This window comes from Oncorhynchus gorbuscha, linkage group LG16 (assembly GCF_021184085.1).
Source record: "Oncorhynchus gorbuscha isolate QuinsamMale2020 ecotype Even-year linkage group LG16, OgorEven_v1.0, whole genome shotgun sequence".
NCBI classification, from domain to species: domain Eukaryota; kingdom Metazoa; phylum Chordata; class Actinopteri; order Salmoniformes; family Salmonidae; genus Oncorhynchus; species Oncorhynchus gorbuscha.
In genome coordinates this window covers 32718872-32744947 of record NC_060188.1, presented here as the reverse complement: position 1 = coordinate 32744947, position 26076 = coordinate 32718872, and the positions used below count along the sequence as shown (strand labels likewise).

General features: G+C 44.2%; 1 protein-coding gene across 1 annotated transcript in view; it reads right to left on the bottom strand.

The window, feature by feature from the left end:
• The window catches only part of camsap3 (calmodulin regulated spectrin-associated protein family, member 3), a 57222-nt gene that overhangs the window by 29728 nt on the left and 1418 nt on the right, over positions 1 to 26076 (bottom strand). Inside the window, 1 exon segment of the mRNA XM_046306114.1 lies at positions 11893 to 12155. Coding sequence (XP_046162070.1) covers positions 11893 to 12155 — 263 coding nt within the window.

Sequence of the window (26076 nt, the reverse complement as noted above, 5' to 3'; positions counted from 1 at the left end):
GAGCAACTGCTCTCTCCTGGCATGACAGGGGGCAGGGTTTGGTGTGGGGGAAGTGACATACAGCACGAGGAGAGGGAGAAAGAAATCAAGTATCAAACAGAGTGAACTATAAAAACGAGCAGGTTTTTGTAAAAAAAAAAAGATCAATACCATTATATAGTAAAATACGGTATACTCCATTTTTACCAGAGCCCTCTGGCTTACCAGCAGCAGGCCTCCTCCCTTCTCTCTATTGGCTAACCAGAGCCCCCTCCCTTTGTTATAATCATTAACCCTGTCTGAGTCCCAAATGGCACACTATTCCCTACCTAGTGCCTGTGTCCCAAATGGCACACTATTCCCTACCTAGTGCACTACTTTTGACAAGAGACCAATGGGGCCTGGTCAAAAGTAGAGCAATGGAGAGGACAGACAGCTCATAACAACAGATTCCCTTTCTTCCACCTCAATCCCTCTTTAGTCTGAGCCTAATCTGCACTAACCAGCCCCTTCTACTATACTTGATGTTTTACTTTTTCTGAACTCAAATTCTCCCTGACTGGTAGTCATCATAGCATGCACACACACTGCTGCTGCTACAAGCCCTGAATCTCTCCGCCCGCCCGCCTCTCCGTGCTGGGTGTAAAGTGCTGACGTCGGCACAGTGCGTGTGCGTGTGCGTGTGCGTGTGTGTGTGTGTGTGTGTGTGAATGACAGTGCGAGTGAGAAAGAGGGAGAGAGAGAGACTAGAGACTACATGGCAGTGCCAGCCCATCCACCTTTGCCCTGCTGTCACATACCATTCTACCTAGGGGAGGGATGGAGGGCGCTGGGCACTGGGAGAGACGACTGGACTCTCCCCTCCTCACTCTAGGGCTGTGTTGTGCTCAACAGAGGCAAGGTCACACTACTAGCTTATCTGTGAGCCAAGACTTGTCTGTTCAATGTATACGTATTGTCTGCAGTGTAGTGAAAGGGGAGAGACTGAGACGGGGGCTGGGTCTGGGTCAAGGCGGAGGCTGGGGGCAGAGACGGGGCTGGGGGCAGAGACGGGGCTGGGGTGAAATACGGGGTTGGGGGGACAACCTGGCTAGCACAGTCAGTGCAGGGCCAGGGCAAGGAAGGAAAGACAAGGGCTGAGAGCACTCAGGGTAGCATGGGTATAAAGCTTTCATGATGTCTGCATGGTCTGGGTTGAGCTGGGCTGTCTGAGGAGGGGAGAGGGGTGGAGATGCCATTTCCAACCAGCCCAGTAGCTCTCTCTAACGGGGAGAGAGAGATTCAGTCACACTTAGTCAGAACACCACTCCCTGACACCGATTACCCACGACAGAGCGACTGGAATGGATGTGGAGCTGAGCCATTTGTCATCATGTCGCTGCAATGGCTGCCTTTTCAAGTGTTCAATTTAGAAGACAAAAAGTATAGGGAAATACAGTAAAGCATCCAAACAGAGACTCAGACACAGAGGGAGCCATTACCTTCATGTTAAAATGAGAGGAACTACACAGTCTGAGAGTGTGGAATTTTGGACAAAGAGAGAAAGACTGACAGTAGAGAGGAATATGAGAGAGTGACAGAACTAGTGAGAGTGTGAGGAGGAAACTGAAGCTGGTTTCACATGGACGATAGCAAAGGCACATTTGAGAGGTTCTCGAGAGGTATCAATTCGAGAGACAATACTTATATCTTGAGTAGAGGTCGACCGACTATGACGTTATGACGTTCAACGCCGATACCGATAATTGGAGGACCAAAAAAAGCAGATACCGATTAAATCGGCTGATTATTTATATATTTGTAATAATGACAATTACGACAACACTGAATTAACACTTATTTTAACATAATACATCAATAAAATCAATTTAGTCTCAAATAAATAATGAAACATGTTCAATTTGGTTTAAATAATGCAAAAACAGTGTTGGAGAAGAAAGTAAAAGTGCAATATGTGCCATGTAAAGAAGCTAACGTTGAAGTTCCTTGCTCAGAACCAGAGAACATATGAAAGCTGGTGGTTCCTTTTAACATGAGTCTTCAATATTCCCACGAATGTAGTTTTAGGTTGTAGTGATTATAGGACGTTCTCTCTCTACACCATTTGTATTTCATATACCATTTACTATTGGATGTTCTTATAGGCACTATAATATTGCCAGCCTAATCTCAGGAGTTGATAGGCTTGAAGTCATATACAGCGCATTGCTTGAAGCATAGCGAAGAGCTGCTGGCAAATGCAGGAAAGTGCTGTTTGAATGAATGCTTATGAGCCTGCTGCTGCCTTCCAGCGCTCAGTCAGACTGCTCTATCAAATCATAAACTTAGTTATAATAACACACAGAAATACGAGCCTTAGGTCATTAATATGGTCAAATCAGAAATCGTAAACTATCATTTTGAAAACCAAACGTTTATTCTTTCAGTGAAATACGGAACCATTCCGTATTTTATCGAACGGGTAGCATCCCTAAGTCTAAATATTGCTGTTACATTGCACAACCTTCAATGTTTTGTCATAGTTATGTACAATTGTGGCAAATTAATTACGGTCTTTGTTAGGAAGAAATGGTCTTCACACAGTTTGCAACGAGCCAGGTGGCCCAAACTGCTGCATATACCCTGACTCTGCTTGCACTGAATGCAAGAGAAGTGACAATTTCCCTAGTTAAAATAAATTAATGTTAGCAGGCAATATTAGCTAAAGTATAAAAATATATACTTGTGTATTGATTTTAATAAAGGCATTGATGTTTAGGTACACATTGGTGCAGTGCTTTGTTCGTGAATGCGCGTTAAATCATCACCCGTTTGGCGAAGTAGGCTGTGATTGATAAATTAACAGGCACCGCATCGATTATATGCAACGCAGGACAAGCTAGATAAACTAGTAATATCATCAACCATGTGTAGTTAACTAGTGATTATGATTGGTTGATTGTTGTTTATAAGATAAGTTTAATGCTAGCTAGCAACTTACCTTGGCTCCTTGCTGCACTCGCATAATAAGTAGTCAGCCTGTCACGCAGTCTCCTCGTGCAGTGTGATGTAATCGGCCATAATCGGTGTCCAAAAATGCAGACTACCGATTGTTATGAAAACTTCAAATCGGCTCTAATTAAAATCGGCCATCCTCTAGTCTCGAGCGCTACCTCCGAAGGTCGCGCCCGACAGTCCACCCCCCCCCCCCCCTCCTCTGAGCAGGGCAGTGTAAACAGAACGGTCTCGTTGAGCTCAACACTCTTACAGTATAAATGGTAGTAGCAGAACAATGTTTTTGAAACAGCTGAAATGTAGACATTTTCCTTGAGTGTTTACCTTAAATTGCCCGTTACATTCTGAAATTGGTCGCAGTAGCTGCCACCTCTGCTGAGCCACGCAAAACTATGGAAGTCTATGTCTACAAAATACTATGTCTACAAAATGTTGAGATATGTAAGTAAAACAACATAAGTCAGCATGTTTTAGATAGATAATGAAATAAAATAAAATGTTTTTTCATTTGTAACATTGTGTGACCAGGTGGCGAATCGCATCTCTGCATGTCTGGCAGACATATCAGTGTGGATGACGGATCACCACCTCAAGCTGAACTTCGGCAAGACGGAGCTGCTCTTCCTCCCGGGGAAGGACTGCCCGTTCCATGATCTCGCCATCACGGTTGACAACTCCATTGTGTCCTCCTCCCAGAGCGCTAAGAACCTTGGCGTGATCCTGGACAACAAACTGTCGTTCTCAACTAACATCAAGGCGGTGGCCCGTTCCTGTAGGTTCATGCTCTACAACATCCGCAGAGTACGACCCTGCCTCACACAGGAAGCGGCGCAGGTCCTAATCCAGGCACTTGTCATCTCCCGTCTGGATTACTGCAACTCGCTGTTGGCTGGGCTCCCTGCCTGTGCCATTAAACCCCTACAACTCATCCAGAACGCCGCAGCCCGTCTAGTGTTCAACCTTCCCAAGTTCTCTCACGTCACCCCGCTCCTCCGCTCTCTCCACTGGCTTCCAGTTGAAGCTCGCATCCGCTACAAGACCATGGTGCTTGCCTACGGAGCTGTGAGGGGAACGGCACCTCAGTACCTCCAGGCTCTGATCAGGCCCTACACCCAAATAAGGGCACTGCGTTCATCCACCTCTGGCCTGCTCGCCTCCCTACCACTGAGGAAGTACAGTTCCCGCTCAGCTCAGTCAAAACTGTTCGCTGCTCTGGCTCCCCAATGGTGGAACAAACTCCCTCATGACGCCAGGACAGCGGAGTCAATCACCACCTTCCGGAGACACCTGAAACCCCACCTCTTTAAGGAATACCTAGGATAGGATAAAGTAATCCTTCTCACCCCCCCCCCCCCTTAAAGATTTAGATGCACTATTGTAAAGTGGTTGTTCCACTGGATGTCATAAGGTGAATGCACCAATTTGTAAGTCGCTCTGGATAAGAGCGTCTGCTAAATGACTTAAATGTAAATGTAAATGTGTGGTGATTTCAGAGGTGGCACCATAGGTCCCAGAGTGGTGAGTGGTGGGGGGTTTCCTGGGGCCCCTTGTTCTTGGTCTGGTAGGCTGACCTAACCAGGTAAAACTCCGGTTATGACATAGTAGTAAAATCAGCTGTAAAAAAAACAGTGTTATATGGGCTATGACGGGACCAGATTTGTTTATAATCTGATCATATGGTTAAAAAAAAACTCCTGGAAAAACTCCTGGCCCTAGAGAGAATTAAAACATTCAAATCCTGTCAAACAAATCATGAGGCAAATCAGATAACATATATATATTTTTTAAACATTACTTTGTCCCATTTTTAAACGCTTGAGTGTCAACATTTTGTATTAAACAAAATTAAAAGTGCAAATGCCAGGTTGCCACACGTTTGGCAGCAGCCCTGCTATGCAGATCTTTCCAACGTGGATAGATGGAAAATCGCCACACAATGCTACAAATGAAGAAACAGAACCTATATGTACGATCTATATGCATTTTATTTTTGGGTGGAATGGACTTCCATATAGAACAGCTCCCCAGTGAATTATACCAACGTTTTCAGTCACAATTTATTTTACCACACGTAAACCCTTTAATTGTCTGCACATGCTTGTGACTTGTTGCGTAAGCAAGAACGTCAACCAAACCCTCTCTCGGCTCGTACATCAACATGTTGTCCAGATAACTCTTATTCAGTGAGAATAAGCTCTTTACTGGTGGGGCTGGGACTGTTTCACTGTGGTGTAATACCGTGATCATTCAGGAGGGAGTAGACTACAGGGTCATTCACAACTAGAGCGTGGAATGAAAGCAGAGTAGGGAGGAAGAGGAGGGGTTGGGAAAAGGGGGGGGGTTACAGATTTCCTGTCCCGACCCTGCTAAGCCAAATCACAAGTTCTCACTAATGAGAAGGGAGAGGGGGGTAGAGAGAGGTGCAAACCTGGAACACAGGGCACACAGTCCACCAGCCAAATCGCCATAACAACCAACAATCTGACCCACAATGCACCTCACCACCCACAATCCTGAGCGTGGCAGTGGTGCTCTACCCCCCGCCCCGCTCTGCTCAGAATCCTCCTGTGCTGACCGGACATAACATATCCTCCAATGTATTAAATAATATAATAAAGCTATATAGGATAAGCTGTCCATAAGGAAATCACTCATCTCTGCTTTGGAAATACTGAGACTATCATCCATGTCAATAATAACAATAACATGGAAACAAACACTAAATTCATCTCGCATATCGTTAAGAGCGATTATGACGGATAAAAGGTGGAATCTGATTATGTTTGAAATATGACTTAACTCTCTGAAACCCCCCCCCCCCCTCCACAGCCCCGTACTCATGAAATCCAGGGTTAGACAGAGGGACAAAGCGAAGGATCAGACAGCCAGCCAGGTCTGGGGGATCAGTGGGAGTTCGGGGGGGGGGCAGCTCGGTGGGGTTTGGTGGGGCTGGTGCGCTTCCCGGCACCCCAAGCTCCACTGACAAGAACAGCACATGGTATTGGACATGTCTAGCTAGATACTAAATACTGAAGCATCAGCAAAACCACACCAATCTGTGCTGCGCCAGCTTTTTGCAGCCCTCCCAATGTCCCCTCCAAACCAACCTCCAAGATCAATGTTGTAATCCCTGCAGCTTTCCTTTGTTGACTCTTCTCTGCAACAAACAAAAGAAAATACAACTAAATGTTATTTCCCCCCCCCCCCCATTGGCAGGGCTGGGAGGTCACGTGATGGGCCAAATGTTTTGAGACGATGTTCAGCAGCATCCTGATCCAGGGGATAAAGTGAGTCTGCGTACCAAATGGCAACCTCTGTCCTATATAGTGCACTCCTTTTGACCAGAGCCCTATGGGTGCACTACTGGGACCTGGTCAAAAGTAGCGCACTAAATAGGGAATGGGGTGCCACTTGGGACCCAGCCTGTGCCGCTTCTAATTCCTACTGAGCTCTAGACGGATGCTAACTTGAGCGAAAACTTGCGTACACAGCAGTATGAGTTAGGTCCACGTTGTCAGCGACTCACTAACAAAAACCAACCAGACACAGGCAGGGACTTCTGAAACAGGGCGATCCTCTGACCACCCCCACTGCTCCCCTCATGCCTTTGTCATATGTAGGCTATATAACATTTGAATGAACTTCACTGACTGAGTCGCTCTGGATAAGAGTGCTAAATGGCCAAAACTTAAATCTGACAACATAAAACAAGGATTCCATTCAAAAACAATTGTTTAATAAAATTTAAAACGAGTTTAGGTCCAGAGGTGAGTTTGAGGGACATGGGGAAATAGGGTGCCATTTGGGGGACAGCCCAAGACTGGCTGAGTGATCTAGATGGCTCAGTGACAGCGTCATTCTAAGGTGGGGCACTAGAGAAAGTATCCTATTTAGAATATCTATACTGCAGGTGGCAGGCATTTCATTTAGCTTGTTTTGCCCCAGCCTCATTTGGAGCTGATGATGTAATCTGTGAGGTTATTGATAAGAGTGGTAACCTCCAAAATGACACCCTATTCCCGCCATAGTGCACTAATTTTTTACAGGGCCCACAGGAAATAGGGTTCTTGGTATTTGGGACACAACCAGAGAGAAGACTGGTCAATATCATACAGTGTAACAGCTTTAAAAGGCAATATAGATGTTAGCTGTTTGCAAACAATAATATATTCTATTTACCCTCACTGTGCGTGTGTGTGTGTGTGTGCGTCTCCGGTGTGAAATGGCTAGCTAGTTAGCGGTGTGCGCTACTAGCGTTTCAATCAGTGACGTCACTTGCTCTGAGACCTTGAAGTGTTTCCCTTGCAGAGCGTTAGGCTTTTGTGGAGCGATAGGCAGTGGTGTAAAGCACTTAAGAAAAAATAGTACTACTTTAGTTTTTGGGGATATCTGTACTTTACTATTTATATTTTTGACAACTTTTACTTCACTACATTCCTAAAGAAGTTTTTACTCCATACATTTTCCCTGACACCCAAAAGTACTGGTTACATTTTGAATGCTTAGCAGGACAGAAAATGGTCCAGCTCACACACTTCTCAAGAGAACATCCCTGGTCATCCCCACTGCCTCTGATCTGGCGGACTCACTAAACACACGTGCTTCATTTGTAAATTATGTCTGCGTGTTGGAGTGTGACCGTAGCTATACGTAAATACATTTACATTTTTAAAAATTGTGCCGTGTGGTTTGCTTAATATAAGGAATTATAAATTATTCATACTTTCACTTTTGATACTTAAGTATATTTTAGCAATTACATTTACACTTCATACTTGAGTAAAAGTATAAACATATTTGGTTTTAAATATACTTAAGTAGTATTTTACTACTTTGGTGTGTGTGTGTGTGTGTGTGTGTGTGTGTGTGTGTGTGTGTGTGTGTGTGTGTGTGTGTGTGTGTGTGTGTGTGTGTGTGTGTGTGTGTGTGTGTGTGTGTGTGTGTGTGTGTGTGACACAGATGAGCTTTCATATAAAGCCGCACACTACAGCAGCAGATTGCGGTTGCTCTAAAGCCGTTTACTGGCAGAGGCCCACATTGATGCACTGTTCCATCCTCCTAACGCTGTGCGTAAGTGTTGCATGACCCACTTTCCTCCCCTGACAGAGCCAGGCAGCGGCCCAGCTCAGACAGCAGCACTGTCTACAGCTCAAGCTCAGAGAGCACTACAAGTGCAAGTTGAGTAGCAGCAGTAGTAGCCTAACAGTGGTGAGTCTCACTACTAGCTCTTGGCCAGCTGAGGCTGAGGGAGCCTCCCAGGCCTGGTGGCATGGCAGCAACACCATCACCACCATGGAGCTGAGACAGCACCAGCTGAACACAGAACAGCACTGACAGCAATAGCGGGAACACAGACAGTACTAGCTGAGCACAGCGGAGCACAACTCTCACCTCCACTATTCCATTGGTTCCATTGCGCCAGCCAGGCAAGCTCAATCGAGCGCAGCTTAAGTGTTTGAAAGAGCGTCAATACTATTTGAACCCAGGTCTGGATGAGACAGCACAGAACACCTCTCGCCTCACACACCACTGGTGCAATTAGTACAAGGACCTGCAGACAGCAAACACACCACCTGGTGCCCTGGACAACAGGTAGAGAGCTCCAGGCAGTTTCACGAGTGGCGTGCGCTGCTCAGCGTAACATTACACTCTGGTTTTATTTGCAATAATTGCTCACAGCCGAGAGCACTTGATAAAGCGGCTCGCCGGCCCAGTGTAGCTCCACTATTAGAGGCACCAGGCAGAGAAGCAGAGAGGCAGAAGCAGAAAGAGGTGGAGACAGGGGTAATGGAGCGTTCTACTTTCACCTGACCGACTAAACACGCCTGACTACAGCTACACAGGTTCTCCAGAGACTGACTTCGAGGCATTCAAATCACAGACCCGGTGTCTGTTGGGCCGGTGTCTGCTAGAGGAGCTGCGCTGGATGGGGGTGAGAACATAGATGTTGTAGTGAATATTATACAGTATTAGATGGGGAGAGGGGGGTAATATGGTTAAAGTCACACTGTAAAAATTAGGAGAAGGTCAAAGTATGCTCATGCAGTCAAACTGTAGCCTTTGACTACAGCACTTTCATGATGTATAATGAGAATTATATGATGTCTATTGTGCTCCAGTTGGAATTCCATGAATTGTTTACAAAAGTCCTCCACATCTCATATTGATACGTCTAAGTCACATTTCAAAGTAAAATCTAGGGCGTATAATATTGAATTAGTTAGAGACTAACATTGCAGACGGTGGTTAAATTGGGTATAGTGAAAGAAGAGACATGGAGCTGTAATGTTACACAGTTCCTATTTGAACAGGCTCCGCCCTCAAGAATAATGACAAGGTGAAAACATGGGTACAGAGATGAGGTAGTCATTAAAGAAAAATCATGTTTAATACTAATAATCGCACACCGAGTGAGTACATGCAACTTATGTGACTTGTTAAGAACATTTTTACTCCTTAAATGATTTAGGCTTGCCATAACAAAGGGGTTGAATACTTATTGACATTGCAGCTGTTCATGTGTAATTAAATTGGTCAAAAACAATTTAATTTCTAAAAACCTATTTCCACTTTTTGGGTATTGTGTGTAGGCCAGTGACACCAAATCTCAATTTAATTAGTCAAGGGGTGTGAATACATTCTGAAGGTACCGTCTTTAATCTTTAGTCTAATAAACTGCATGGATTATGGATGGTCTATTTCTCTCACATAACACACTTAAGACACTTTAGTGGTACAAAAAGATCCCACCTTGTCAAACGAACAAATTATTGGATTGCCATTTATCAAATTGTACCAAAACTCCCTTTTTCCGTCACAGCGGTTGTAATTCGCATAAAAACTGTGGATGAAAATGTGGTTAGAGAGAGAGAAACACACACACAAAAAGAAAGAAGAGAGAGAACCAGCTACCAGCTCATAACAGAGCCCAACGTGTTCTCTTAACAAAGGGAGCTCTGGTTTCACTGGTGCTGAGCAGTTTACCCATTGCTCTGTGCTACAGTTGTGGCCAAAAGTTTTGAGAATGACACAAATATTATTTTTACAAAGTCTGCTGCCTCAGTTTGTATGATGGCAATTTGCATATACTCCAAAATGTTATGAAGAGTGATCACATGAATTGCAATTAATAAATTAACTGAATTCCAAAAAAAAAATTCCACTGACATGTCAGCCCTGCCACAAAAGGACCAGCTGACATGTCAGTGATTCTCTCGTCAACACAGGTGTGAGCGGTTCAATTGTTGTGAAGAAGGCTTCAGGGTGGCCAAAAAAGTCAAGCAAGCTCCAGGACCGTCTCCTAAAGTTGATTCAGCTGCGGGATCAGGGCACCACCAATACAGAGCTTGCTCAGGAATGGCAGCAGGCAGGTGTGAGTGCATCTGCACGCACAGTGAGGAGAAGACTTTTGGAGGATGGTGTCAGGAAGGGCAGCAAAGAAGTCACTTCTCTCCAGGAAAAACATCAGGGACAGACTGATATTCTGCAAAAGGTACAGGGATTGGGACTGCTGAGGACTGGGGTAAAGTCATTTTCTCTGACGAATCCCCTTTCCGATTGTTTGGGGCATCCGGTAAAAAGCTTGTCCGGAGAAGACAAGGTGAGCGCTACCATCAGTCCGGTGTCATGCCAACAGTAAAGCATCCTGAGACCATTCATGTGTGGGGTTGCTTCTCAGCCAAGGGAGTGGGCTCACTCACAATTTTGCCTAAGAACACAGCCATGAATAAAGAATGGTACCAACACATCCTCCGAGAGCAACTTCTCCCAACCATCCAGGAACAGTTTGGTGACGAACAATGCCTTTCCAGCATGATGGAGCACCTTGCAATAAGGCAAAAGTGATAACTAAGTGGCTTAATCCCATTGAGAACTTGTGGTCAATCCTCAAGAGGCAGGTGTACAAACAAAAACCCACAAATTCTGACAAACTCCAAGCATTGATTATGCAAGAATGAGCTGCCATCAGTCAGGATGTGGCCCAGAAGTTAATTGGCCGAATCCCAGGGCGGATTGCAGAAGTCTTGAAAAAGAAGGGTGAACACTGCAAATATTGACTCGTTGCATCAACTTCATGTAACTGTCAATAAAAGCCTTTGACACTTATGAAATGCTTGTAATTATACTTCAGTTTTCCATAGTAACATCTGACAAAAATATCTAAAGACACTGAAGCAGCAAACATTGTGGAAATTAATATTTGTGTAATTCTCAAAACTTTTGCCCACGACTGTAAGGCCTAGTCAGAGCCACCTATTGTCTCGGAAACACTACCTTCTCCAGGCCTCCCTCCTAGTCCCACCCCTACCATGCTACACCCAGAATTAAGACTGAATCCCCCCTGATGTACCCCTGGTCCTCACAGCTGGATCCACTTATCTTCAGGGGCCCGGAAAGGGGGTCTTTTTTTAATGTTGTCTAATCCGTGGAATCAAAGCATAAACAAGTCCCTTCCTGTGCGACCCAACCCTAACCCACCCACCCCCTCCCCATACATGCCCATCCTACACACCCCAATCCCCCTCCACTGAATTAACCTTCCCACTCCCTCTGGACCAGCAGTCTGAGGGTGACCAGACAATGCCTGTGTGTCCCTATTAGGCAGACCGTATGCCCAGGCGACCAGATCGATCACTGCCGAATGGATTATTGTGACACCAGGACCGGTCCAGTGGCAGTTTCCAGCGCAGCTTCGATCTTCCCTCAATTGAACCTGTGTGTTGTGGCAGTCATCCCAATCCCATCCCAGGGGCATTACCATTAGAGACAAAGACTGGTGGCAAAACAGAAATCTTCCTCCATTTCCCATAACTCGAACCATAGTCTCTGGTGTCAGACGAAACCTAACATAACACGAGACTTGGCTCTTGGCGCCAAGATTACCATGTCAACACGCCATATGCCACACCCATCTCTTACCATTTTGATTGGTTTATGCCGGAGGTCCGCGTCAGTCACGGGGACGTCTTGATCTTTGGGGGTCACGCCCCTGTTGGCGAGGAGCTGCAGCAGGGTGGCGTTGTCTTTTGGGGCCCCTGACCCCACCTGGTCCGCCTGCAGCAGACCGTAGGTGCGGCAGTAGAGTTCAGAGGAGAGCAGGAGGCGTGTGACGGGGGGCTTCAGGTGCTCCTGCTCATACTGGTCACAGTAGAAGGGCTCCCGCAACTCCACTGGAACATGCTCTACGGACAGAGAAGAGGGACAAAAACAGTGAGGGAAATAATCATGTGGGAGCAGAGTAGACTATTAATAGGGAAAACAAGGTCACTGAGGGAGAAAATACAGAAAAGACACCCGGACTGCATCCAATATACCAGATAGAGATGTGAGAAATTAAACATTTTTCTTAACGTTTAAAACGCCGACGTTTTATCGGTGTTCCATTAAAAACGATAACAACAATAAGAAAGCTTCGCTGCTGCAAGAAACGGTTTGGGTCCCTGTCAGATGGTTAAGCATCGCACCTGTACTACCATTACCGTACCTCAATTCCAACTCGGAAAGTTTGCATTTCGTTCTCGTTTCACTTCTCAAAGTATTGCCGTACAGGACTTCGCTGCTGTGATTTGCCTTTCTCTGCCATTTTTCCAACTGTTAACGACAATGACTTAGTGGTGGAGAGACCACTCCTTGCACGTTGACTCCCCTTTCGGACTGTCAAGATTCGATTCCGGTAGGATTCAGTATTTTCGGAACGGAAGAGACTGTTCTCGGAAGTACGGGAACTAATCAAACACTCGCATCTTTCATAGCGAGCGACGGAGAGAGAACGGAGGTGCACAGTATAGGCAGTAGGGCGCTGGGAACGATACCAGTATCGTGATACACTACATGACAAAAAGTATGTGGACACCTGCTCGTCGAACATCTCATTCCAAAATCAAGGGCATTTAAATATGGAGTTGGTCCCTCATTTTGCTGCTATAACAGCCTCCACTCAGCCGTAATGTTGGAAACATCATTATGTTGTCATACAGAGTCACATTTAGTTTTTAAAGGACCAACTAGTTTGACCTGCTTCGTGTTTACATTATTGAAATTGAACAAAAATATTGCGAGACTGGGATCGTCACGGCCCTAATAGGCATGTCGGCTACCAGACAGACAGACGATCTATCGGCAATTAAAAGCCGTCTCTCCCAATGCCATGCTGTATCTCGCAGATTTCTTGGCTTGCCATGTCTCGCAACTTCAGTAATCACCCATGAATAGGATATTGAGATTGAGCGAGATTCAACACTTCAACTCTCAGTCACACAAACTATCCGCTCATGTGCACAGGTTCGCTTCACGTGTTCACAGCGTGGCAGCTAAAGAACCAATGCTCTTAGTTGTCACGGAAATTGACCCACTATGCTGTTTACTTTCTGCATCTACAAAAATGTTATTACCATTTTGTATTATTTTTGTATTTTTTATAATTAGGTTTGTAATTTTTCTTAGCATTAAGGATCTCAATTTCATTTTAACGTTTAAACTTTCACATCCTTAATACCAGAGGTCTTTAAAAGGAATAGGGTGCCATCTCAGACACAATCTCTCAGCTGTTTGTTCTGGATATGGGACAGGAACACGAAGTTCAAAGTCCTAACAATATCATTGGCAAAACACAGTTTAAAGTCCTGTTGACAGATAAACACATATCCTGTTTGTCTCTTAGTATCTAATAAAAACAAACTTAGAGTGGCTGTTTCCTCATCAATTATACACCGAGTATACAAAACACTAGGAACACCTGCACTTTCCATGACAGGCTGATCAGGAGAAACCAGCTGAAAACTATGATCCTTTATAGTCACTTGTTAAATCCACTTCAAACCAGTGTAGCTGAAGGGGAGGAGACAGGTTAAATAAGGATTTTAAACCTTGAGACATGGGTTGCGTATATGTGTGCCATTCAGAGGGTGAATGGGCAAAACAAAAGATTGAAGTGCCTTTGAACGAGGTGTGTTAGTAGGTGCCAGGCACACTGGTTTGAATGCGTCAAGAACCCCAACGCTGCTGGGTTTGTCACACGCAACAGTTTCCTGTGTGTATCAAGAATTGTCCACCACCCAAAGGACATCCAGCCAACTTGACACAAATGTGGGAAGCATTGAAATTAACACAGGCCAGCATCCCTGTGGAACGCTTGTGAAACCTTGTAGAGTCCGTGCCCTGACGAATGGAGTATGTTGAGGGCAAAAGGGGATGCAATTCAAAATTAGGAAGGTGTTCCTAATGTTTTGTACACTCAGTGTATAATGAAGGTATAGAGTATGGATAGACAAAGCTAGACTGCCTTGCAACTACAATCTGAGTGAAGGGCCGAGTAGGGGTTAAACGAAGGTGTGTGCGAGCGTATGTGTACCTGTATGTGCGTTTGTGTGTGCGCGTGGCGTGCATTTGTGTGCGTCTCGGTGTTGTGTTTCCCACAGCAAATCCAGCCAGCCAATCATAGGGCCTGCAGGAGACAGACAAGGTTACAGAGACAGGCATGATACACTGGTTACAATTTGATCTTTCCTGGGGGCTAGTACCAACTCCTCCCTCCATTTCCCTGTCTGTAAGTGTTTGATCAGCAGTTCAAGTCTGATGGTGTCGTTCCCGTAAGGGGAAGAATGACACTGTGGTGCACTCCATTTCCAACCCCACATCATCAGTCAGTGTTTGCATCCAAAATGGCACCCCATTCCCTGTATAGTGCACTACCCTGGCCATTTGGGATGCGGTCAGTATGGAACCACATTATCAGTCTGGGTCAAGAGGAGTGAAATGACATGACATCCAGGCCCAGAGGTTAGCATCAGCATTGGAGAATTACCAGACAGAGCCCTGTGGTATTGGTAGATAATGTCTAATGAACAAGGCCCTGGTTAACAGAAGAACACAGACTACCTTGGCCGAGCCATTAAGAAAAGCTAATGTTCATTTTTTCTTGTGTGCCCCGTTGAACACGACCCCGGTGTTTTATTTTCAGCTGAGGGCAGTCTTTGTGGGAAATTATCTTTAAGGCGAGTTCTATAAAGAGTTGACAGGAACCTGTGCTTTGTGGCACATTTCTCACAGTACAGCTAGGACAAGAAAGTCACCTGAACCTTGGGAAAGGGCAAACCAAAACAGTGTCTCCGCCCCAAATGGCACCATATTCCCTTTATAGTGCACTACTTTTGACTAGCTCAGGTCAGTGCATTATAAGGGGAATAGGATACCATTTGAGGCAGGCACACTGTTTCCACCTCAATGGAGCACACAGCACCATGTAGGAAACAAGTCCCTTTAGCGCAGCACATGAGGTGAAGCACAGTCCAGGAAGATGTTGAAGAGCACAAAGTAAACACGACTTCGACTGGTTTTCAGTAAACACAGCCACACACACACCACACAAAACCCTATACAAACATGAACCTGAAAATCCACATCTGACACACGCTCTGAAAACTGGTTTGGCGGTATTCAGAGTGGATGAGACTGGGGCTGTTATGGTGGATGAGACTGGGGCTGTTATGGTGGATGAGACTGGGGCTGTTACGGTGGATGAGACTGGGGCTGTTACGGTGGATGAGACTGGGGCTGTTACGGTGGATGAGACTGGGGCTGTTACGGTGGATGAGACTGGGGCTGTTACGGTGGATGAGACTGGGGCTGTTACGGTGGATGAGACTGGGGCTGTTACGGTGGATGAGACTGGGGCTGTTACGGTGGATGAGACTGGGGCTGTTACGGTGGATGAGACTGGGGCTGTTACGGTGGATGAGACTGGGGCTGTTACGGTGGATGAGACTGGGGCTGTTACGTTGTGACCGTATTACCGCCACACCGGCAGTTAAATTCCACATGACCGTTTAAATCAAGGTAATTAGGCTTCTCCAAGCTCTGATGCTGCTGATGGTCATTAGTATCCCAACTTGCTAACTGCCTGGTACTCAGCACTCTTATTTGTCCCTTTAATCACTCTGATATCAATGCCAATGTAATCGAAAATCTAATCAAACACTTGAGAGCCCACAGGCTCCTGTTGTGCAACATTTCTGTAGGCTACGATATTTATTTCTCAACTTTCCTAATATTAAGCACATTGCTTCTCTTTACAACAGGAGTATAGCCTACCTGGCTGGCATGAACATTAACCAGGGGAAAAGAGTCCTCCATTCGCTATGTAAGTGCATAGAGACGTATTTTATTTCCGCTGACCCTGTTTAGAGACAGATGCATGATAATGGTCCATTCTGAATCAAAAACAAATGTCATACACATATTATGTATTATATGTAAAGACAAGATTAAAATCAAGAACAGCCTGATGGGTGACAATATTAGCGTATCACTTGTGAATTATATAGTACCACTCGTGAATGATGCCCAGCTTGTGTGCAGTAAGGCAAGAAACAGACCTCTTTTTTCAAATCATAGTCGCACACCTCATGTAGCCTAGCCCATAGGCCTATATATGTTTTGATAAGGTTTGTATCACACCTCATGTAGCCTAGCCCATAGGCCTATATATGCTTTGATAAGGTTTGTATCACACCTCATGTAGCCTAGCCCATAGGCCTATATATGTTTTAATAAGGTTTGTATCACACCTCATGTAGCCTAGTAGCCATAGTCCTATATATATATGTTTTGATAAGGTTTGTATCACACCTCATGTAGCCTAGCCCATAGGCCTATATATGTTTTGATAAGGTTTGTATCACACCTATATATGTTTATAATAAGGTTTGTATCACACCTCATGTAGCCTAGCCCATAGTCCTATATATATATGTTTTGATAAGGTTTGTATCACACCTCATGTAGCCTAGCCCATAGGCCTATATATGTTTTGATAAGGTTTGTATCACACCTCATGTAGCCTAGCCCATAGGCCTATATATGTTTTAATAAGGTTTGTATCACACCTCATGTAGCCTAGCCCATAGTCCTATATATATATGTTTTGATAAGGTTTGTATCACACCTCATGTAGCCTAGCCCATAGGCCTATATATGTTTTAATAAGGTTTGTATCACACCTCATGTAGCCTAGTCCTATATATATATGTTTTGATAAGGTTTGTATCACACCTCATGTAGCCTAGCCCATAGGCCTATATATGTTTTGATAAGGTTTGTATCACACCTCATGTAGCCTAGCCCATAGGCCTATATATGTTTTAATAAGGTTTGTATCACACCTCATGTAGCCTAGCCCATAGTCCTATATATATATATTTTTGATAAGGTTTGTATCACACCTCATGTATGCCCATAGCCTAGCCCATAGGCCTAGCCCTATATATGTTTTAATAAGGTTTGTATCACACCTCATGTAGCCTAGCCCATAGTCCTATATATATATGTTTTGATAAGGTTTGTATCACACCTCATGTAGCCTAGCCCATAGGCCTATATATGTTTTGATAAGGTTTGTATCACACCTCATGTAGCCTAGCCCATAGGCCTATATATGTTTTAATAAGGTTTGTATCACACCTCATGTAGCCTAGCCCATAGTCCTATATATATATGTTTTGATAAGGTTTGTATCACACCTCATGTAGCCTAGCCCATAGGCCTATATATGTTTTGATAAGGTTTGTATCACACCTCATGTAGCCTAGCCCATAGCCCTATATATGTTTTGATAAGGTTTGTATCACACCTCATGTAGCCTAGCCCATAGGCCTATATAAGCTTTGATAAGGTTTGTATCACACCTCATGTAGCCTAGCCCATAGGCCTATATATGCTTTGATAAGGTTTGTATCACACCTCATGTAGCCTAGCCCATAGGCCTATATATGTTTTAATAAGGTTTGTATCACACCTCATGTAGCCTAGCCCATAGTCCTATATATATATGTTTTGATAAGGTTTGTATCACACCTCATGTAGCCTAGCCCATAGGCCTATATATGTTTTGATAAGGTTTGTATCACACCTCATGTAGCCTAGCCCATAGCCCTATATATGTTTTGATAAGGTTTGTATCACAACTAAAGTGGCCAAATAATTTAAAGAAGTTAAGCACATTCATCCGCTTTACAACAGGTAGCGTTAACTGGCATACATATGCAGCACGTGAGTTTCAATGCGCTTATGAACAGTTTATCAATATTTTAAGCTAAACGTTCTGATCTGTTGCATCAGCCACATTGCATAAAAATGATTGTTTTGATACTAGTGGTTGTATTAATTTGGGATTGATCGCATCCCACAACTGTCCCTGGCTATGTTTGGAATATTTATTTATTGCACAGAATAGGTCAACTGTTGTACTATGGGGGATAGTACAACAGTTGACCTATTCTGTTGACCTTTTTATCCCCCATAGTACAAAAGTTGATAGGCCTACTCATCTTGTTGGCTAACGAAAAGTAAAATGTGGACAGTTCTTCCAATATCTTAAATGTGCGCCTTCGAATTGGATAAGTATGCACGCAAGATTATTATTTTTAAAATTTTACCCCTTCTCCCTAATTTCGTGGTATCAATTGTTATGTAGCTACTATCTTGTCTCATCGCTACAATTCCCGTGCGGGCTCGGGAGACACGAAGGTTGAAAGTCATGCGTCCTCCGATACACAACCCAACCAAGCTGCACTGCTTCTTAACACAGCGCCATCCAACCCGGAAGCCAGCCGCACCAATGTGTCGGAGGAAACACCGTGCACCTGGCAACCTTGGTTAGTGCGCACGGAGCCCGGCACGCCACAGGAGTCGCTGCTGCGCGATGAGACAAGGATTTCCCAACCAGCCAAACCCTCCCTAACCCGGACGACGCTAGGCCAATTGTGCGTCGCCCCATGGACCTCCCGGGCGCGGCCGGTTACGACAGAGTCTGGGTGCAAACCCAGAGTCTCTGGTGGCACAGCTGGCACTGCAGTACAGCGCCCTTAACCACTGCGCCACCCGGGAGGCGTCACACAAGATTTTTTGAGGGGATGCAGCTGGGAAATTCAAGGAATTATCAAGTGCTTATCAAAATTGTGAATGAGAGACTGATGAAGTGTGTACAGCCTTCGCAAATAAAGTAGAGCTCATGCCTTTTATGCAACTTTTTTCAATTCATCATTAGGAGTCGCATCATAAAGCCTTAGAATGTATTAAAAATCAAAAGCATATAGGCCAACCTTTGTATCACAACTAAAGTCACATAAATAATTAAGCAGAGTGGCTGTTAACTGCTCAACACAAAATAGCTGCATGTGTGCACTCCCTCAAATCGTTTGGAGAAAATATTTGGCTATGTTCAATTGTATTCTTCCTATATAAAACAATATAGCAAAGTGTATATAAAATAATGCCCAGGAATTCTAAGCAAATCTTGTCTGCTAAATGAACTAGTGTAGCCCACAGCCATATGGCATAGCCAGATCAGGACCTAACATACAGACAACTTAGAGTATGCTATTCTGTTCTTTTGAAATAGAAAACATTTTCTTCATATAATGTTTCTTTAGACCTGTCTAAAATAAATTATGGATTTATTGTGATGGTGTAGGCTACATTACATGGATTAATTAGAGACCTTTTAAAATGTAGATGTTCCAAATGTCTGCATCAGTGGCTTGTAGGCCATGCGTGGAAGCCAGGAGATGCTAAATGTGTTTGTTAATTAACGGTCAATTACCGTGAGACTGGCAGTTATTTTCTTGACAATCACCGGCTGACAACATTTCGTGACCGCCACAGCCCTAGATGAGACCGACGTGGCCTATTCGATGGACAGTAAATGTAGCCTACACACAGACTCATTTTCAAACCCTACGGTAAACAGTTGGAAGGCTGAAAACAATGAGAAAGGAACAGTTAGGTTAGTATCTGAAAGGAGACTTAAAAAAGGGACATCACATGGTGAACTCTGACTCATGAGAAGATCAGAGGAGATTGAAGGATAAAGGGAGTCGCCCGACCATGTTGTCGTTTTGTCATTAGAGTTCCTTTAATTAAGTTAATGGTTTTATTTAGGGCACACAATAGCATGGGTAGCTTTTCCCAAAAACAACATTCCATTTACCCCCCTGCAGCTTTCTGTACTTTCACAGACTTCCCCACTACAACTTTTCGCAACAGAAAACAAAACAATAATCTGTGTTCTTACAGGACAAGTTCATGAAGTACCACTCCGTTTCTCAAAGGTTTGTGCCTCCAACTGAACACAACCCAGGTATAGAATACTAGTATGTCAAATAAAGAAAGATTACATTGGGGTGTGTGAATGCTCCTTTGTGGTTAAACCACAGGACATTGTTAGCAGTATAAACGTTTCATGCAAACTGACTGACCAAGTGAGGGAGGTTAAACTACGGGAGCATCTCAATAGTCTAAAGCAGTTGACCTTTTCTCATCTCCTTTCCCTCCTCCACTCTGATTCAAAAGAACTGGACTGATGGAAGGAAGCACATTGGCCCGCCATGTTGCTAGACTATTGAAATGCAACATAAGACACCGCATTGATCACACAAGGCGTTTTCAGACGCTCCACGTGGAATAATAATAATAATGTTTTCAGGATTTCCAGTGCAGTTCCACCACGCACCACCAGGACGTCACTATACAACGTGGATAAAATAAAAAAAATAATGCAAAGTAAGATGCAAAGCAAGATGGATACAGTCGATACAAGCATAATTTCCCTGTGGGACAGTCCAGAAGGATGAACGACCAGTCTGTGTCACACACGTCACCAGGTTGAAACAGACAGACAGGGAAGCAGCAGCAGCTGGAAATAGACATTTTGCAAATGGGATTTCAGGTATTGGGAACCGCAGTTTTAAAAAAGACCTGCAGCACACCTGCTCTCTTTCAAGTAAAACAACAGCCGTTCACACTTTGTTTGAAAAAGAAATACTTAGGACACAAAGGAAATTGAATAGGAGTTAGAAAAAAAAGAGTGAGTGGAAAGCAGGAAAAGGGTAACGAGTCAGCAGTAAATGGAGGATAGCAATGTCACCAGGACATTTATATCCATACCCCCTCAAGAGGATAGCATTTTGATAGCAAACATTAACCTGTCCGACTTTGTGTAAACTGAGTGAGTGAGTGTATTAACCGGGCAACTGGTTCCAGGAAAGCAGCCGCTCAACTATCACTATAACAGGTCAGGGGTCAGGGCATATCTTTTGGTCTAGGTGAGGGGTCAAAGGTCATACACGAGCTTGGTTGTAATAAAACAAGGAAATTTGGTGAGTAATACACAAAAAGGCTCAAACTACTTACACAAGCACTATAAGTGAATAGTCTAAGGTAAATTGGGGTAAAAGGTAGTGATGGAGTAGAATATAAAAGAGCTCTGCTCTGTGTGTGGTCTACTACACCCCAACCCCACTACTGACAGGACGTGGCAGGGGGATGCACCAGAGCAGAGGTCCATGTAGTCCTATTTATAATTGATCGATTGAATTAGCCCGACCGGTCAGTCTTGTCATAAACATCAGACATGTGGCCGTCAACAAATGGACAGTCACAAACTAAAAAACACTGAAATAGGACTACACACAGAGGCTGGCCCTAGTTTCAATTGAAGCGTCATTATGGGTAAGATTCTGTAAGGATCAATTCTGTCCCTCTCCATTCCAGTGAACTGTACACCAGGTAGAGCACTGACTGACTGACTGACTGACAGGCAGACTGACTGGTTTACTGGCTGGCTGACCAGCGTTACATTTCAGAAGGGTTGTCATGGGAACAGTGAACACATTAAGACCACTTAGTTTTAATTAAGGGCCGAACAAAGCAGCTGCCAGAAGCAGACAGAGGCCCACACATTTCCTGATTAGGGGCCGGGGTCCAGTGTGCTCAGACTGGCCTGCGAAGATCGTTCATGAACATGTCTACACCTTAAATCATTCAGAAAGAACTCTGACACGCTCAACTGTGCAAGGTATGCACTAAGAGGGAGGGAGAAAGCAGTCTCAAAATGTCTGCTTTAAGTGAGAACACCCAAATTAGTATCTACGATCAAATAAGATGTACTTCAAATTGATTATCCTAGAAAATATCAAAAATTATTTATAGAACATAAATCACAATGTTGTTGTGGACAATGGTTGATCCCGTTGTCGTCGCTGTGGTGATATCCCTCCGTAGCATGTTCACCGGAATATCAAAACCTTCATTATACGGTGGGAGAGGCTGAGTGCCTTTAGGACAAAGACAGGCCTGGTTTTAAGACTGGCAACTAATGGTGAACATATTGTTATCCCTTGGATTAGGCTAATGACCCACATGACACCCCCCCCCCCCCGTCTCCCCCCCCCCCGGTTCAAGTTGATATGCCGATTGCCTGAAACACCCCTCGAAATAACTACAGGCCTCAGGGTTTTGATGTCTACAGGTTGAGGTTAACCACACACACACACACACACACATACACTTCAGACATCATGGGTTACCAGCATTCTTGTCTATTGTTAAAACTAGGGCGTACTGAAAAAGATAATATGCCGTTTAACAGACGCTTTTATCAAATAGGGACTTACAGTCATGATTGTAGTCATTTTACGCACAGGAATCGAACCCACTATCCTGGCATTGCAACTGCCATGCTCTGTCAATTTCAATGTGACGTCTTTGGTTAAATAAGGAACAAATTAAATTAAACATTTTACATTTAAAAACTATTACTGGTTTGTGTGTAACAATTTTGATATAAATCCCCCCCCGCCGTCATGCAGCCGTCATGCCGCTCAGGAAGAAGAAGCGTTCTGTCTCCTAGAGATGAACGTACTTTGGAGCGAAAAGCGCAAACCAATCCCAGAACAACAGCAAAGGGCCTTGTGAAGATGCTGGAGGAAACAGGTACAAAAGGATCTATATCCACAGTAAAACGAGTCTTATATCGACATAACCTGAAAGGCCGCTCAGCAAGGTAGCCACTGCTCCAAAACCACCATAAAAAAGCCAGACTACAGTTTGCAACTGCACATGGGGATAAAGATAAAAAAAATATGAAAAATTATGTGAATATATTGAAACAACATCTCAAGACATCAGTCAGGAAGTTAAAGCCTGGTCGCAAATGGGTCTTCCAAATGGATGATGACCCCAAGCATACTTCCAAAGTTGTGGCAAAATGGCTTAAGGACAAAGTCAAGGTATTGGAGTGGCCATCATAAAGCCCTGACCTCAATCCTATAGAAAATTTGTGGGCAGTACTAAAAATGTGAGCAAGCAAGGAGGTAGAGTGGCCAGACAGAAGCCACTCCTCAGTAAAAAGACACATGACAGCCCACTTGGAGCTTGCCAAAAGGCACCTAAAGACTCTCACAGACCATGAGAAAGAAGACTCTCTGGTTTGATGAAACCAAGATTGAACTCTTTGGGCTGAATTCCAAGCGTCATTTCTGGCGGAAACCTGGCATCATCCCTACAGTGAAGCATGGAGGTGGCAGCATCATACTGTGGGGAGGTTTTTCAACGGCAGGGACTGGGAGACTAGTCAGGATCAAGGCAAAGATATAAGGAGCAAAGTAGAGAGGGATCATTCATGAAGTCCTGAGCACACTGGATCAGGTTCTCAGACTGGGGAAAAGGTTCACCTTCCACCAGGACAAGAACCCTAAGCACACAGCCAAGACAACACAGGAGTGGCTTCTGGACAAGTCTCTAAATGTCCTTGAGTACCCCAGCCAGAGCCCAGACTTGAACCCGGTCTAACATCTCTGGAGAGACCTGAGAATAGCTGTGCAGTGAAGCTCCCCATCCAACCTGACAAAGCTTGAGAGGATCGGCAGAGAAGAATGGGAGAAACTCCCCAAATACAGGTGTGCCAAGCTTGTAGGGTCACACCCAAGAAGACTCAATGGAGTAATCGCTGCCAAAGGTGCTTCAAGTACTGAGTAAAGGGTTCAAATAAATACTTATGGAAACGTCATATTTAAGTATATATATTTTTTTTTAAAGAAGGGTTTTGCTTTGTCATTATGGGGTATTGTAGGGTATTGTGTGTAGGTTGAGGGGGTGAAAAACAATTTCAGAATAAGGCCATTTTAGAATAAGGCTGTACCATAAAGCATGGAAAAAGTCAAAGGGTCTGAATACTTCACAATTGCACTGTATCGTGTGAATGTCAGCAGTTCAGTAAGTCGCTTTAGATCATTTGGATAATTAAAGCCTCTGCTATGACCCGATTTTGTATAGCTCATGAAGGATCTGTAAAACAGGTCGGTAGGTGGTCCTGATCCTACCATCTGTGTGCAACAGTTACCTCAGACAGACACAGACACTATGGTGGAGCAGGGGCCATCCCAGAACAGAGCATAGCAGGGATCCCCTACTGACCTATTAATTCCCACAGAGCCACAGCATAATGACATCCCAAGCTTCAACATGAATACCCTTCCCATCATAGACCAGGGTTATGTTCAGTAGGGCACACCGTAGCAAAACGTTCTGCAACTAATTTCCTTTTCAATCCACAAAGGGAGATGAACAAGTAAACACTTAGGGCAGAAAGGTAGAGAGTCTGGATGCAGCACTAGATCCTCCTTAGGTCCTCCTCACTTATTGACTCAGTCTCACACCCAACCCAAGACACACTGATGATGAGAACATGAGTCATAATTGTGAACAGGACACAGCTCTAGCAAGGTGGAGCTACAAAGCAGCGACAGGTTTCAGGTGCAGTGAACAAACAAGAGATGTTTTCATAACCTTTGTTCACTGGGAACTCTGTTTTATCACAGACAGACAGACAGAGACAGACAGACAAATCAAGTAGGCTAATCAATATTGTCATTCATTCCTTATTTAACCAGGGAAGTCAGATTGAGTTTGACATAGCATGGGGTTGTTCACACATTCCATGAGTTGCTAATTTTGTTATTTTGTTTTATTATTAGATTTTTACAGAGATAACAGATATCAATTAGTCTGCTTGATGTCTGACAAAACTAGAGACATCTTAGTGTGTGTGTGTGTGTGTGTGTGTGTGTGTGTGTGTGTGTGTGTGTGTGTGTGTGTGTGTGTGTGTGTGTGTGTGTGTGTGTGTGTGTGTGTGTGTGTGTGTGTGTGTGTGTGTGTGTGTGTGTGTGTGTGTGTGTGTGTGTGTGTGTATGAATTCAGTCAGAGTACTCCCAAGCTCTTTTCATTATCCCTGGCTAGCCAGGGAAATCGGGGACCTCTGTTAACATTTCAGGAATGTGAAGGAAGGTTATCGTTACAGGACTTCCAAATGAAGCCCTTTTTGTGTAGTAGAATGTCTTATGTGCAGTAGGACTATGCATTAATCAAGAGTTCTGGACTGTCGCTAGGGTTGACCAATAAGAGAGCTTATGTATAGTAAGAGAGCACTTGACAAGAGTACTCCATATCCTCATATTATAAGTAATACAAACATACATACATGCTGGTGTATGGTGGTTGGTTATTGGTTCTGTCCTTTCCCATCTATACTGAACAAAAATATAAAACGCAACATGTAAAGTGTTGGTCCCATGTTTCATGATCTGAAATAATATATTCCAGAAATGTTCCAAGCACAAAAAGCTTACTTCTCTCAAATTGTGTGAACAAATGTGTTTACATCCCTGTTAGTAAGCTCTTATCCTTTGGCAATGTAATCCATCAATCTGACAGGTGTGGCATATCAAGAAGCTGATTAAACTGCATGATCATTACACAGGTGCACCTTGTGCTGGGGACAATAAAAGGCCACTAAAATGTGCAGTTTTGTCACAACGCCACTGATGTCTCAAGTTGAGGGAGCATGCAATTGGCATACTGACTGCAGGAATATCCCCCAGAGCTGTTGCCAGATGATTGAATGTTCATTTCTCTACCATAAGCCGGCGTTTTAGAGAATGTGTCAGTACTTCCAACCGGCCTCATAAATGCAGACCATTTGTAACCACGCCAGCGCCAGGACCTCCACATCAGGCTTCTTTACTTGCGGGATCGTCTGAGGCCAGCCACCTGGACAGCTGATGAAACTGAGTATTTCTGTATGTAATAAAGCCCTCATGTGGGGAAAAACTCATTCAGATTGTCTGGGCCTGACTCCCAAGTGGGTGGGCCCATGCCCACCCATGACTGCGCCCCTGCCCAGCCATGTGAAATCCATAGATTAGGGCCTATTGAATTCATTTCAATTGACTGATTTCCTTATATGAACTGTAATCATTGAAATTGTTGCAT